The sequence below is a fragment of the Passer domesticus genome, chromosome 5, assembly GCF_036417665.1.
Source record: "Passer domesticus isolate bPasDom1 chromosome 5, bPasDom1.hap1, whole genome shotgun sequence".
NCBI lineage: Eukaryota > Metazoa > Chordata > Aves > Passeriformes > Passeridae > Passer > Passer domesticus.
Window position 1 is genome coordinate 80,486,549 of NC_087478.1, and position 13,551 is coordinate 80,500,099.

At 34.6% G+C, this 13,551-nt stretch overlaps 1 protein-coding gene across 2 annotated transcripts in view; it reads right to left on the reverse strand.

Annotated features, from left to right (window-relative positions):
- Nucleotides 1-13,551, reverse strand: part of PLCZ1 (phospholipase C zeta 1) — a 45,204-nt gene that overhangs the window by 26,189 nt on the left and 5,464 nt on the right. For both annotated transcript variants that reach the window (XM_064421397.1, XM_064421396.1), the window contains exons 4-6: nt 7,720-7,921; nt 6,037-6,181; nt 4,081-4,236 (exon numbers count right to left, since the gene is read on the reverse strand). In XM_064421397.1, the coding sequence (XP_064277467.1) occupies nt 4,081-4,236; nt 6,037-6,181; nt 7,720-7,921 (503 nt within the window). The remainder of the gene's footprint in view (nt 1-4,080; nt 4,237-6,036; nt 6,182-7,719; nt 7,922-13,551) is intronic.

Genomic DNA, 13,551 nt, shown 5'->3' on the forward strand with positions numbered 1-13,551 from the left:
TCTCTGGATGGATTGGAAAGAAATCCAAAGGATGATTGTGGAGAAAGATGGTTGCAGGTTGGCCAGGATATTAAAACAGTGTGCTCAGAGTCCTCATGGTACAGATTCCTTACCAAAGTTCAGTTTTCCAAGAAGATACCTTGCCCAACAATCTGATTTTTATACACCAAATGAACCATCGACCCAAGACCTGCCTGGGTGATGATATTAAATATGGCCATGTCTTGCTTTTTTTAGTTATAGGGAAGCTATTAACAACAGAGCTGTCACATGTTTGCCACATTTCTGGGAAAAACATCTTCCCTCAAGAAGAGTGCAATGCCTAAAAATAGTGAAGGAATTAGATGAGCTTTGTGTAAGTACTCAGTACAGCCTAGAGATTCCAGAAATTTTATGAGAAACAATACTGATTTTGTTGTTTGTTGGGTTTTTTTAGGTCATCACCAAGACACACCACATTCTCATATCTTTCTTCTTATTTTTCTAAAGAATAGATACCATAGACTGATTGAAAGACAAAAGAGTGACTAGAAATGTTTTGACTTGCTAAGAAACAAAGATATTTCTGATGCAAAGACAATTGCATATTTGTAACTGCCAAAATAAATAAGAATTCCTCTCATAATTGAAGCAACAGAATTAGATATGCTAAAGCAGGCTTGATCTTGAATTTCTCTGTGAAAACACTGTGTAGAGAAAGTTCCTTTGTATACTGACTAGATAAAGGTGAAGAAAAGTGGGAAGAATGAGTCCTGGTTTATGGGGTTAGCTGGTTTTCCCCATAATAGCAGAATTTAAAATGTCCATAGCCCATAAAGTTGTACTGGAGACCTTCTATTGATCTTTCTCAAGGAGATCATTAAATAGATCCTTTTATTTGGACAGCACAGGTTTAACAACCATAGGGAAGCCTTGACAATCCTGGCCAGAAATGCTTGTGAACCACCACAATACAGTAATTGATCTTGCAGCTGTGTGGTAAACATTAAAGACAACTTGTAAAATCACAGTAGCTGCCACTTCGCATTCAGTTAATCACACATCAATTCCAACTTTGTGACAGGAAACCTGCAAATAATAAAAGTTCCCTAACTATGTGATATATATATCCTGTCAGCAGTGTAAGGCAGTTCAATGCACCACAATGTAAAATAATTGAGGAAAAACCTTCATCAAAGCAAGGTGTTTACATTCTTTTCTGTGTTACATTGGATGCCTACATGTTTCTTTCAATTGCTGTCAAAATTCTTAGAGAGGAAGGACACAGCAGGGTAAGTAAAACCTTATCTCTTGTAACATATCTTTTAACATAAAATTTTTATATTTTCTAAGTTCACCTATGAATTGCTGCATAAGATATTTCATTCCTTCACTTTCTATCAGCACATCACCAGGAGTGCTGGTGCAACCAGCAGGGATGTCTGGCACCAGTCAGTGGTGTCAAATCTAATTTAGTGCAGGAACTGACTCAAAGGACCTGATATTCCAGTGAATATTAGAGGAAGGTCATGAAGTCTCTTTAGGAGCACCATGATGGCCAAGTCTGGGGGCAGACAATGTTATCAGGTCTTTTGCTTTGGAAAGAGGTAGAATAGATAGGTGAAGCTTAAGGGCAGCCTCAGTTTCTCATGGGATAAGGTGTGTGTGAAAGAAAGAAACAGAGCAAAAGTCTTCTTTTTCTTACATATGTAAAGGAAGAATTGTGTGTTGAGTTGCTACAGAATACAGGAATTGCAGGGAATTAACAATATCAATATAGTCAGCTGGAAGTGTGAATATATGACTGAGGACATAAAATTAAAAAACCTTTTTTCCTGAAATTTTCTGGGGTTTGTTTTTCAGATGAAGCAAGTGTTGGGAAAAGCAGACAGAAGAAGTATTCAGTGATTCTACACTTTTATTTTCTGGTCCCCCATGTGATTTTCACTTTGAATTACAATGGTAGGAGACCATTGCAAGGTGGTCCAAGGAACCACCTAAGAGTGGGTTTGTTCCTCATTTTAACTTCCTTCCACACATACACAGTCACCTCAGTTAACAAAGGTATAGCTCAAGATCTACTTAAAGAAGGAAGTAGAAGATTGACCATATAAGAGAAGAGAAAATAATTTCCATGGAAGCCTCCAAAACCTAAAAGGAACCTGTAATTGGGAAATGTTTCTGTGAAGTGTTGTGAGAAGCTGTGTGGTTTCCCACTTCATGTGCACACAAGAGAACCATTTAATTCTGATCTTGAAGAAGACTGAGGTGGCTTTTTTCCCTATTTTTGCTCATGCTCCATCTTGAAAAAAAAGTGGAGCAGTAAATTGTATAGGTGACAGCTTTTTTTTTCACAGTAACTGAGAATCTTTCCCACAAAGAGCATTTTAAATTCATCATTTATGATTCTGTAACATCTCCTTTGCACAGCTTAAGTAAAGCAGTCTGAAGACTAAATTCAGAATTTGGCTTTCTAAAATCATAATAAATTTACCCAAATGCACAAGGCCCCAAGCTTTAAAGATGTGATGTCACTAAACTCCTTTTGAACATGGACCAAAAGTTGTTCTTCAAAAAGATGCCAGCCAAAAGTCAAGCTTACTACTGAATTTACAAATTCAGACATAGCTACATATTTCCATTGCTAGGTAAAATCCTACTGATTTTTCTTACATGCTTGATCAGAACATCTGGGAGAAATGGAGGTGATCCTAATTTATATTCATTCTCAAGATCATAATTTATTAAAGTCATACTTTTGTAACAAGCTGAAGACAGTGGTGTTATTTAGGTAATCCTTTCACCTTGCACAGATGGGAAATATGTCTCAAAATACGTTAATATGCTGCAAGTTCAGGAAAATTAATCTCACCTGACAGCATTTCCATACTTATAGACCCAGCAATCCATTTACAGGCAAAACTCTACAGAGCTGACTCATGAAAACTCTAAGCTATGGAAATATAAAGTAAGAATTCCCTATATCTCAGTAACCATATGGTGAGGAACATATATCATAGAAAGTAATATTTTTAAGTGATTCAGTGATTCCATGTTCACTGATTTTGTGCTTGCTTCAGAGGACATATGACCCTTGGACATTTACACTGAATCCAGCTGTGCTTTGAGAAGCTTTAAAACAAGCCCTCCTGTTTGATATAGTTTATATTTTTAACTAATTGAAAAAGCAGTTTTTAAGACTTCAAAATTATACTGGGCACCATGATGTAAAAAAAAAAAAATAATGCTACAAAAAAAAAAGGTGAAGAAATGTGAATATTAAATAAATTTGTAACAACGTTGTTATGGAAATATAAGAATATGGTAATACTTCAACACATCTTCTGGACAGATTCCTTCAAAAATATTTTTCCTTGACATATTCCTTGAAAATTACAACCTTTTTTGTGTTCTTTTTCCTTATGACAGTACTTCCTTCCCACATTTTCATTTGCACATTTACATTTTTTTTAGCTACTGTAAATAAAAAGTGTCAAATATAGCTATCACTAGCAACAGTGACTAGCCTAAGTATTTGGATATATACATGTATTTGTGCTATGACAGATTAAAAAAAAAATTGTCCTTGAAAGAAAATTATGTGCAAAGACTGAAACCATGGAAATTTATTTGTTTTAGCTTGCAATACAATTTTCCACACCCATCTAATTGCCTTTTCTAAGTTCATATCCCAGGGGTCTCAGGCCACCATCTGAGGAACACTGTCTTAGGGAGAAACATACTGACAAAGAGAATGGCTTTGCAGGAGTAGAACACCAAAAAAAAGCTTCATCGTCACTGTTACTGACAAAAAAAATGCTGGTTCAGGTTTCCATTTCTGTAATATGTTTAAATTTCCGGAATTTCCTTCAATTCAGGGAACAAATAATAAATCAGCAGATAACAGATATACCAACATGTGGCATCTTCCCATGGGGAAAAGTTTAAATTTCTTTTTAAATTTCTTTTGTTACTAACTGAAGTCTATTTCTGACATCAGATGTGATCCATAAATTCAGTTCCAGAGGATTAAAAACAAAATAATGAAGAACCCCACAATTTTTTCCATCTCTTTCACAGAGAAAAATGAAAACTTATTACCTCAGGAGAAGGCAGTTGAGTCATCTCTACCTCACCACCAAGTGGTGTAGAAAGAAGTTTGTCACCTAGAATATTTTTCAAGCAATGTGCCATCACTTCCTGCTGTTTAGGGCTGCAGTGGTTCTCCAAAGACAGTACAAGTGGATAGGGAGATGACTGGAAATATAATTTGGGGATTTTATTATTAATAAATAAAAATAAGAATAATCGCTTTTGCAAAATATTGTACAAAACTCCCCTTAGCTATCTGTATTTACCTTTCTTTTCAAAACACTCAGAATATAGATCAATTGTTTCAGGTTAGTAAGACAATAAAAAGCTCACATTTGTGGAAAAGAGAAAGAACAATTGAAGAAGAAAAAATACACTTTCAGAAAGTTAAAGTAGAGCTAGGCATAAGCAGAGGTGTGAAAGGAACTGCTTTGTTTTGGTTTTAAAAGATAAAATCAGAGTCTAAAATTAAAATTGACAACACAAAGCAGGATTAAATGTCTTTTGCTTTAGTTTGTGACAGATTTTTTGATTGCTTTTCAAGCTGACAGTCTCCCCAAAACTTGTTCACAAATGATTGCCTTTACATGAACAAGCTATGCATTTTTTTTTTTTTTTCATAATATCACAAACTTTTCTAGGACAGTCTACACTTTACTCATCACAGTACTCAAACAAGGGTAACTGAGTAAAAACTAAAGGTAAAATGTGAAAAAGGGAAATTGAGTAAAAATTAGAAAAAAAAAAGAAATGCATCCATTTAAACATAAATAAGTCTCATAAGTTGCCAGTAATACTGGTGGCTACCAAAACCATAGTCTGAATGAAATCTTTGCTCAGGCAGGACCCAAATTGTCAATAAGGAAAACAACATTTTCTTTTTTCCTGTCTTTACATTTGTCCCCTGAGCTTTAGTTAAGAGAAGCAAGGCTCAGCCTGCATGGACAGCTGGTGCCAACCATTACCTTTTGTGATTTTATCATCTCATTGGCACTTGGGCTTGAGAAATGACGTTTGCATTAGTTAAGCACAATATGTTGTGTATTAGCAAGAAAAGGAGAGTTAGATCCAATGAGTTTTAAAGCAATGGAATAAAATAATGTTTTTAATTTCACTTTTAAAATCAGAGACTAATTAAATTGCATATAGAAAACAGAACAGAAAAAAACACAACTTTTATTAACACTGAGAAGCTATAAACACATATGTATAAAAATCCACATAAATTTATGATCATGGATGTATAAAATGCTGGCCTGATTCTGAGATTTATCTTAATAGTCATACAGCACTTCCTTTGAGCAGGAGTTTTGCCAAAAGCCTATACAAAAGCCTGAAAAAGTGCCAAAAACACTCCAGATTTCAGTGTTTTTCCAGAGATAGGCAGAAGGAATATTGCCCTCATGAGTCACCTGACCAAAAAAAAAATCAGTAGCTTCTAACATTTATCAGGGTCAACATTCAAAATAAAAAGAGAGGAAATGGAAAACAAAGTCTCAAATTCATCTATTATCCAATATTTTTGTCTATTTCATAAATTCAAACATAGGATATGAGACAGACTGATAGCAGAAGAATAAGTGACACAAAAGCCTATAAAAGATATTAAAAAGGAGGAAAACATCAGACCAATTCTGAACTAGCTCTCCAATTTATATTCAGTCCTTGTTTAAATGATCTCAGGTGAGAATTACACCTAAGAAGCTGAGTAAGATCACATTAATCCTTTGCACTAAGTTTGGTGTTTATTCATTATCAGGAGAAATTATTGCAATTCCTTTAAAAAGTTTTAAAAATACGTAAAGAACAAATAGCACAATTGCTCTGCAATTAATTTTAACAATACCCATTGCCACAGGCTCTGTTTCATAATTTTTTACCTTGGAGAATCTATAAGAAGTTTCTCCCTGGCTTAGTTAAAGGCACCATTCCAATTTATTTCTGCATACATACATCTATACATACCGTAAATGCATACTTGTCAACCACATGAATGACAGAACGAAATGGGATTTTGCTTGTTAAAGTGTGACCATGATACACAATAGGTTCATCGTTGTTGCCATCCCAGCAGTCAATCTCCAGGCAACGACATCCTTTCAAGAGAGCACTTCAGAAGAACAAGAGAAATCATTTTACAGCCAAAAGAAAGACACCACACTTTTTTATACAAGTTGCTGTACTTCTGATTACAAGCACAGTAATCAATTACCAAAAAACACCTCGTTTTCATCATAAATAAAAAGAAATCCTACAGAATTGTGCATATATGAGACAAACATACTTTCTGTTGTTTATTTTAGGTGTATTATGTGATAAATTTTGTTAGAGCATGAATGAATATGGGATTACCTGAATTATCTTCCTTAAAAGGCTAAAAATTAGGGTCAAAGATTTCAATAAAGGAATTTTGGAATAAAGGCAAATTTCCACTTAAAAGCATAAATATTTTAAATCGTCTTTTGTGTTACTATTCCAAACTTGCTTGCAATTTTGAGAATCACTGTATTTAAAAATCCATTGCACTTAGAGAACCAGGTTGCACATGGTCTTTACATAAGTCCTTCTCCCCAGCCCACATTTCTGAGATTGCTAAAGTTTCTCAGGTGCCTTGACTTTCCTGCTTTAATTTTAAAATGTTAGTGGCATCCCTTAGATTCTTAGGCTTCTAATATTTGACTTGCAACTAACTGAAACATTTCTTATAAACTGTTTTACTTAATTACCAATCTGTCTTTTACACGCTGCTTTTCACACATTAACAATATGTCAAATATGCCTCTAGCTGATTTTAGCATTTTCCTCACACAAATAGTAGATAAAGAGGAAGATAGAGGGGGTTATACCCTCTTTGCAATTACTTTCAGCAATGCAGCATTAACATAATGGAATTTTAAATACTGTTAATAATTCAGTATTGTTTCTGATGGTTGCAAGTCACTACAGAACATTAAGAGAGCAACCAAAATAAAAGAGTTCAGATAGATGATGGCTCCAACTGCTTTCTCTTCACTAAAGCAGTACAAATAATAGGAATTCTGGACACAGCTCTTCCTAATTCTTAATGTATCCTGCCCTCAATGTCGCCTTTATTACACAATCCATTTCCATCTTTCCTGCCATCCTGGTCCTCATCCTCCTGCAGTCACACACTGCAGAGGTTCCTCCTCTGCTGGGTACTTGAATGCCCACGTTTTGTTGTTTTTGTTGTTTCTAAACTGCCCACATGCACTGACCACAAATGTCCTTGACACAGACATACTCCAACACACATCCACTGTAATGAACAGATTAAAGCTTGCTTGGGTTTTTTACCTTTCTTTCAGGGAGTTATTTATTTTTGCACGGTGTGTTGAGATTAAAAACTGATTTAATCATGTACTGTACACCATACTATAGATTTCATTTGCTGCAAGGTTGACTTTCTGAGATGTAAGCGAAAAAAATAAATTGTTTCCAGACTATGAACAGATGGTTTGGCAAATATATTGAAAAGTGTGCACGCTAAATAAAATACCACTCTCACATTTTCAACTTGTATCTTTGATGGCTTTGCCCCTTATTGCCAAGTAGGATTGCATGTGACTTAATATTCATTTCAGAAAAGCCAAAGAATGTTTAAAATATTAAAAAACAATGTCTAAATACCTGGTATATCCCCATAAATGGCTGGGTCCCATTATTTGGTCAGCTATCAAGTAGGTGTTGTGAGAAGATGAAATAAAATAGTCACACAATGGCTTGGTCATGTCTTGATAGATGCTCCTGTGCTGGCTTTTAAATATTGAACATTCGTCTGAGTTCATGTACCTTATAAATCCTTCAAATGACAACTGCCTTTTCTTCCTCACTGGACAAAAACAAAAGGAAAAACATCTCTGTCATGAAGCCACTCTGATGGCTATATCTATGTACTTTCTGAAATTTTTAATAGTCAATTCTGAACCCTGCTAAAAGTTATACAGAACAGCACTTGCCTGCAATTTTAAAATTCATAACAAATGTATAAATAACTCAAAAATCAGATATATGTGACTCTGGAGCTGAATTGCTGTGGTTCAAACTTCTGAGAGGAAATAAATGTGTTTTGACACTTTTATTCTTCTATGAACAGCGGTAAGAAGAGTTATCAGTAGTCCTGATTAAATATAAAGTAAAATATTTGCTGTTTACTTTGGACAGTAACATGCTAGGCAATGCACCAAAAGAATCTTCTCTTTTAAGAGAACCAGGATTGTTCTCAAAAAAGTCAGACAGAAATTATCAATATAATCTTGCAGAGACTTGAAAGACCTTCCCCAGAGGTGGAAAATTCTAAATAAATATTGATCAAATTATGTTTAGAAGTATTTAAAATTTAAACAGCATCTTAACAAAACAAATAACTGCCCACACAGATGAATTGCAATCAAGCTTATTACACTACTGCATTTAAAATAAAATGAACTAATTGAGTCCATCCCAGTGATAGTCATCCCATTCTGGTTATGACTGATTTAATGGCAAACAGAGTCATTACACTGCCAGCTACTGCTCCCAAAGTCATGGTTTAAATGCAGTCATTTTGTAAATGATATAATCTCAAAAGTCAGCTTTGCTTCAAAACATAGTTAGAATTAATGAGGAATTTTGCCCAGTTCTTACTCTAAAATAAGTTTGTTGTCACCATAGCAGGCCAGAAATGAACAAGCAGTAAATAATGCAGGATTATTTTATACTAACAATAACTTAGAAGTCAATGCCTACAAACTTGAGGGCTGGAAATACCTGCAGGAAACCCCCCTTTTCTGCCCTGGTAATTCTTACTACAGCTGTAAGAATCAGAATGTACAAGTTAGAATTTCTATTATCAATCTTTGGGGTGTGACAGAGTGAAAGTTTTACACCTGAATGAGAATTTACAGAAAATAATTATTTCTCAATTACACAGGTCTTTGAACTAGAAAACTTGCAATGTTTTACAATGATAAAGAAAAACAGAAGACCATCCAGACATCAAACATACATTCACCCCACCACGGTTATTCCTACCAGAAGTCTTTCTGAAATTATTCTTCCACACTTCCATTGGTCAAGAATCCACAGACAACCCAGCAAAACCATTTCAACAGCTAAATAACCTTCTTGTCAGGAAATTTTCTATGATTAGGAAACAGAAGTTTACCCTGAAACTTCCTTGCTGTTCAAAATATTTGTTCTGTTCAGTATTATTCCTCTCCTATTTTTCCACTCTTTCACTGATGAAAACTGCTCCCTCACTCCCCTCATTCCACTGCTTTCCACAAAACCAGTCTAAGCCAGGGCATCTTTCTGTTTCAGATTTCTGATCATTTTCCTTTTTCTGCTCTCCACCAGTGTTGTTAATCTTTCATAGGAGAAAACAGGATACTATTTCTTCATGGAATGTGCTGACAAACTGCTGCTCACCTTTACCATCTTAGAAGGGTTTACCTATTTATTATTTGCTCCATTTTTTTTTCTGGTAACTGACAGTGTCTAGTTGCTTGAATGTTCCCTTTCTAAAATAGGTATTACATTTGATCTTTTCCAGTCTTTCAATTCATCATTCATTTGACCCCTATTTTCAAAAGTAACCTTTGACTTGTATTAGCCAAGCTTGTTACAGTCAATTTTCTAAGAACTTGGATTTGTCAACCTGTCTTCACTGACCTGATTACATCATTTAAGAAGGTCCTACCCTGTTTCATCCATATTTTTCACTGAGATCTTACTCAGGTTAATAATATTACAGAGGAATTTCTTTGGTCTTTTAACTAAGAGATTTGCAGGATAACTTCTTGCCACCCAGAGGACTCTTGAAAAGTGTATGTTATTTAGTATCTTGAACTTGATTTATCCACATGCATGTGTTATATTGTTCTATACTTGTAACAATTGGATTCAGTTTCTACTTTCTGGGTCTTTAAAATCATTTTGAATATATTTTTTATGTTATTTAAAACATAATACACTCATCCTGTATGCTTTGCCTATAAAGAATTACCTGAACTGTCTGGATTTCATTTCTGATTAATTTATTTTCCATGGTCTATATATTTCTCTGACCATTCGTGTGTGTGTGTGCAAGCATTTTTTATTTTCTAACAATTTTTACCTTTACTGCATTTATTTATTAAATTAGTGAAAAATACTGGCTTTTCAAAGTCTTTCTTTCTTTCTGAATTATTTATAATGTTTTCCTGGCTGTTATTGTCATTGACAAAAGTTAACTGCAATATAATATTCTCAAGAGAAATTAATGTTTATGCAAATATACTGATGAGCATAATCCCCCAAAAATGAGCATCTAGCATTGTTTTGTTAGTCAATAGGTAAGCTCATGGACTTCAATAAAACATTCAGCTCATCTCTCCATTCAACAGACTAAAAATCTTTGTATTTTTCCAGAGCTTATTACAGGCCCTTGCATTTCTGAGGAATAGCCCAGCCACACTATTTTCTGACCATTTACAGATATTTTCTGCTTCTCCATTAAAGGAAATGGGAATTCATCTCCATAACTATTCCATAGTGAAAAGCCTTTCATCAAGGCCTTACATTTTCCCCCACAGAGGAGTCTCAGTCTTTTTCTCCATTAGGACCTTTTAGCAGTAGTTAGTGTACACACACATATCCATTCCTTGTAGAAAGGAAAGGCAAGAAAAGATTTCTGCCTTCTTGTTGCCTGTTTTTGTTCACAAAGTTCAGTGATTTTTTTCTTGCCTTCCTCTTTTGGATAGTGTGGAATTCAGTTTATTAGCAATATTATTTTGTATTATTTGGGTTTTTTAAAATCTGATTTAACAAAAAAATATTTTTCTCATTCCTCCTGTTAAGGTAAACTCCATCTCTGCCATATATATACAAACACTGTCACATCAGAGAGGAATTATGGATGTAACCTTAGTATTTGAAAGACTGATTACATGATGCATTATTTTCAGTGTTTATTACATTCTGCTTTCTTAATTATCTTGGAACTTCTTTGAAAGCATTTTTATTCCTCTTTGGAAAGAAAAAAATGGAAACTTTCATAAGATGTTTGTTGTCCTGAAGGTCTGTAAAGTACCCACAGTGAAGCAGAGAAAACAAGTAAGAAATCACTCTGCATTGTCTTCCTGCAAGACCTGTTTCCTCCTGGAGGGTCTGAGTACAACCTGCAGCCCCTCTGGACTGAAGGAGGGGCTGGGCAGTGGGGAAGAGAAGAGCCTGAACTGAATTTGAGACTAGGAAATGGGGAGAAAGGTGTTTCCCATGGTTTTAAATGTATGTGTGTGCTCTTTGTTTCATAAGAGCTGAATTAGTAATTAAATGTCTGTGTTACTTGGCCCCCAGAGATAGTGAAGGGAGTACAGATATGTTTGCTGGGAATTTTAGGGGGGAACTCATGAGAAATACTTGCGATCAGAGACCATGGTGTTCCTCTGCTGTACTGGAAGGAGGAAGCTTTCAATCATTGTTAAAAGTCAGGCAGAAACATCATCAGATGGAATTTCATACTATGAAATTTGACTACTTTACATCAGAATGAAACATTCATGCTCTAAGGGAACAGTAAAGAGAGAAGTATTTCCTTGACTAAAGTAAAAATACAGTTATTTCTTTTCTACTCTGAGTTTATATTCTAGGAGGCTTTTTTCTATCTTACTCACACCTATAACTGGTGCATACTGGAATAAAGTTTCTATCTGAACAGTCCAGGTCAGTTTCCTAAGGGCTTACATCTCATAATCACTTTCTTTTGAACACTTTCCCTGAGACTGGATATTCACACACCCTTTCATACACCTGAACCATTGTCTTCATTGAGATTTTTAAGTCATCTTTCTTGCTTCACATGATTTTTTATAAAATCTTTAGGAATTTGACACAAATGTCTGCTTTATTAAGTTTGATTTACATTGGCCAATGGGATCAAATGATCTCTTCTGCAAATTTATGCTCTACATCCTGCTCTGTCTCTCATGCACATGCACAAAAAAAAAAAAAAACCCTAAAAAACCTCTCACGACTGCGTATACTAGTAATAAACTGAAAATGGTATTTTGCTTCACAAATACATTCTGGATTACTCAAAGTCCTTATCTGACAGATGCACCAGGCTTATATTGTTATTTATAAAGCAAGATGTTTTTTTTCAAGACAGGATTGCATTTTTGCCCTGTTTTTGTATTGCCTAGCAGTAAAATAGGCAGGAGTAGAAACTTTGAATGGCACTACATTATAAATAATAATGGGATGCACCTTCTTATCCCCACTGTGCCTCTAATCCTATCCTTGTAAATGAGAAGTATTTTTTTAAAAAATACATATATACCAGCTTAAAAAAAAATGCATTTAGTTGGCATGTTTTCTTTAATCTCATTTAATGAGTTGAGGCTTCTATTCATAGCTAATTGTAAAATGGGCAGTTAATGGGATGTTTGGGAAGAACAAAACTGAACTTTGGGTGTTTATAAGACACAACTGTCAGGTGTGAATCACATATTCATATTTTGTGATCAATTCCATAGAAATGGCTCTGCCAAAAATGCAGGCTTTTAGCATACACGTGAAAAAATCTGTTAGTGCAGTATTTTGACATTAGACATTTAAGTTATATAATAAAAATGAAAGAGTAATTCATTCCTAGCTGCAGTACCCACAGAGAGTAAATTCAGAGTTATTTGTCCCAATATATTTGGAAATCTCTCTGCACAATTAGGGATGCACTAAATGTTATAAATGGATTTATTTAATTTATATGTAAAATGTAGTCATTGTTTACATCCTAATTGTTTTAATCTTGACATACCGGTGCTATCACATTGATGAGAGAATGGTCATTACTATTAGCAAACCTGTCAATCAAGTGTCAAAAGCTGCCCTTTTCCCTCTCTGTAAAGCACAGGGCAAGGGTGACAGATGAGTCCAACAGATCATCCTGATGAGGAATGTTCTGTAGCAAATTCAGAATGACAGTTGCACAAAATGGTCTATCACAATACCATATGAATCATCTCTCATGTCAATCATAACTGGAACTTTTCAATAAATATGTTGGAGTGGGAGTTTCAATTCACTCAAAGGAGCATGAACAACACAGAGATTATTTTCTGCAGAAAGATTACTTCCAATTATGAGACAAACAAATTTATCACAGGTGAAGAAACAAACAAGAATTTGGCTCAGCATCTGAAATTTAAACCAGACATCAAATTAGACCTATAGAAACATCAGTTGATATATATAAAGGTATTTTCCAATGGACTGAAGATTTTTCATCATTGAACTCTGTTATAGCTTTTAACTTTCCCATCAAAACAGGTAGCACAAAATAAAAGGAACTTTTTTAACTGGTAATTTGTACAATTAGTAAACATTCGTTCCTCTGAAAAAGTAGAATATGTTCAATAAAGTACAGTCAAATTTGAAAAGCAACCTCAAAGAGTAAAGGCATAAGGAGTCACGTGTTTTGCAGCTATTACTGGACAGTAAATG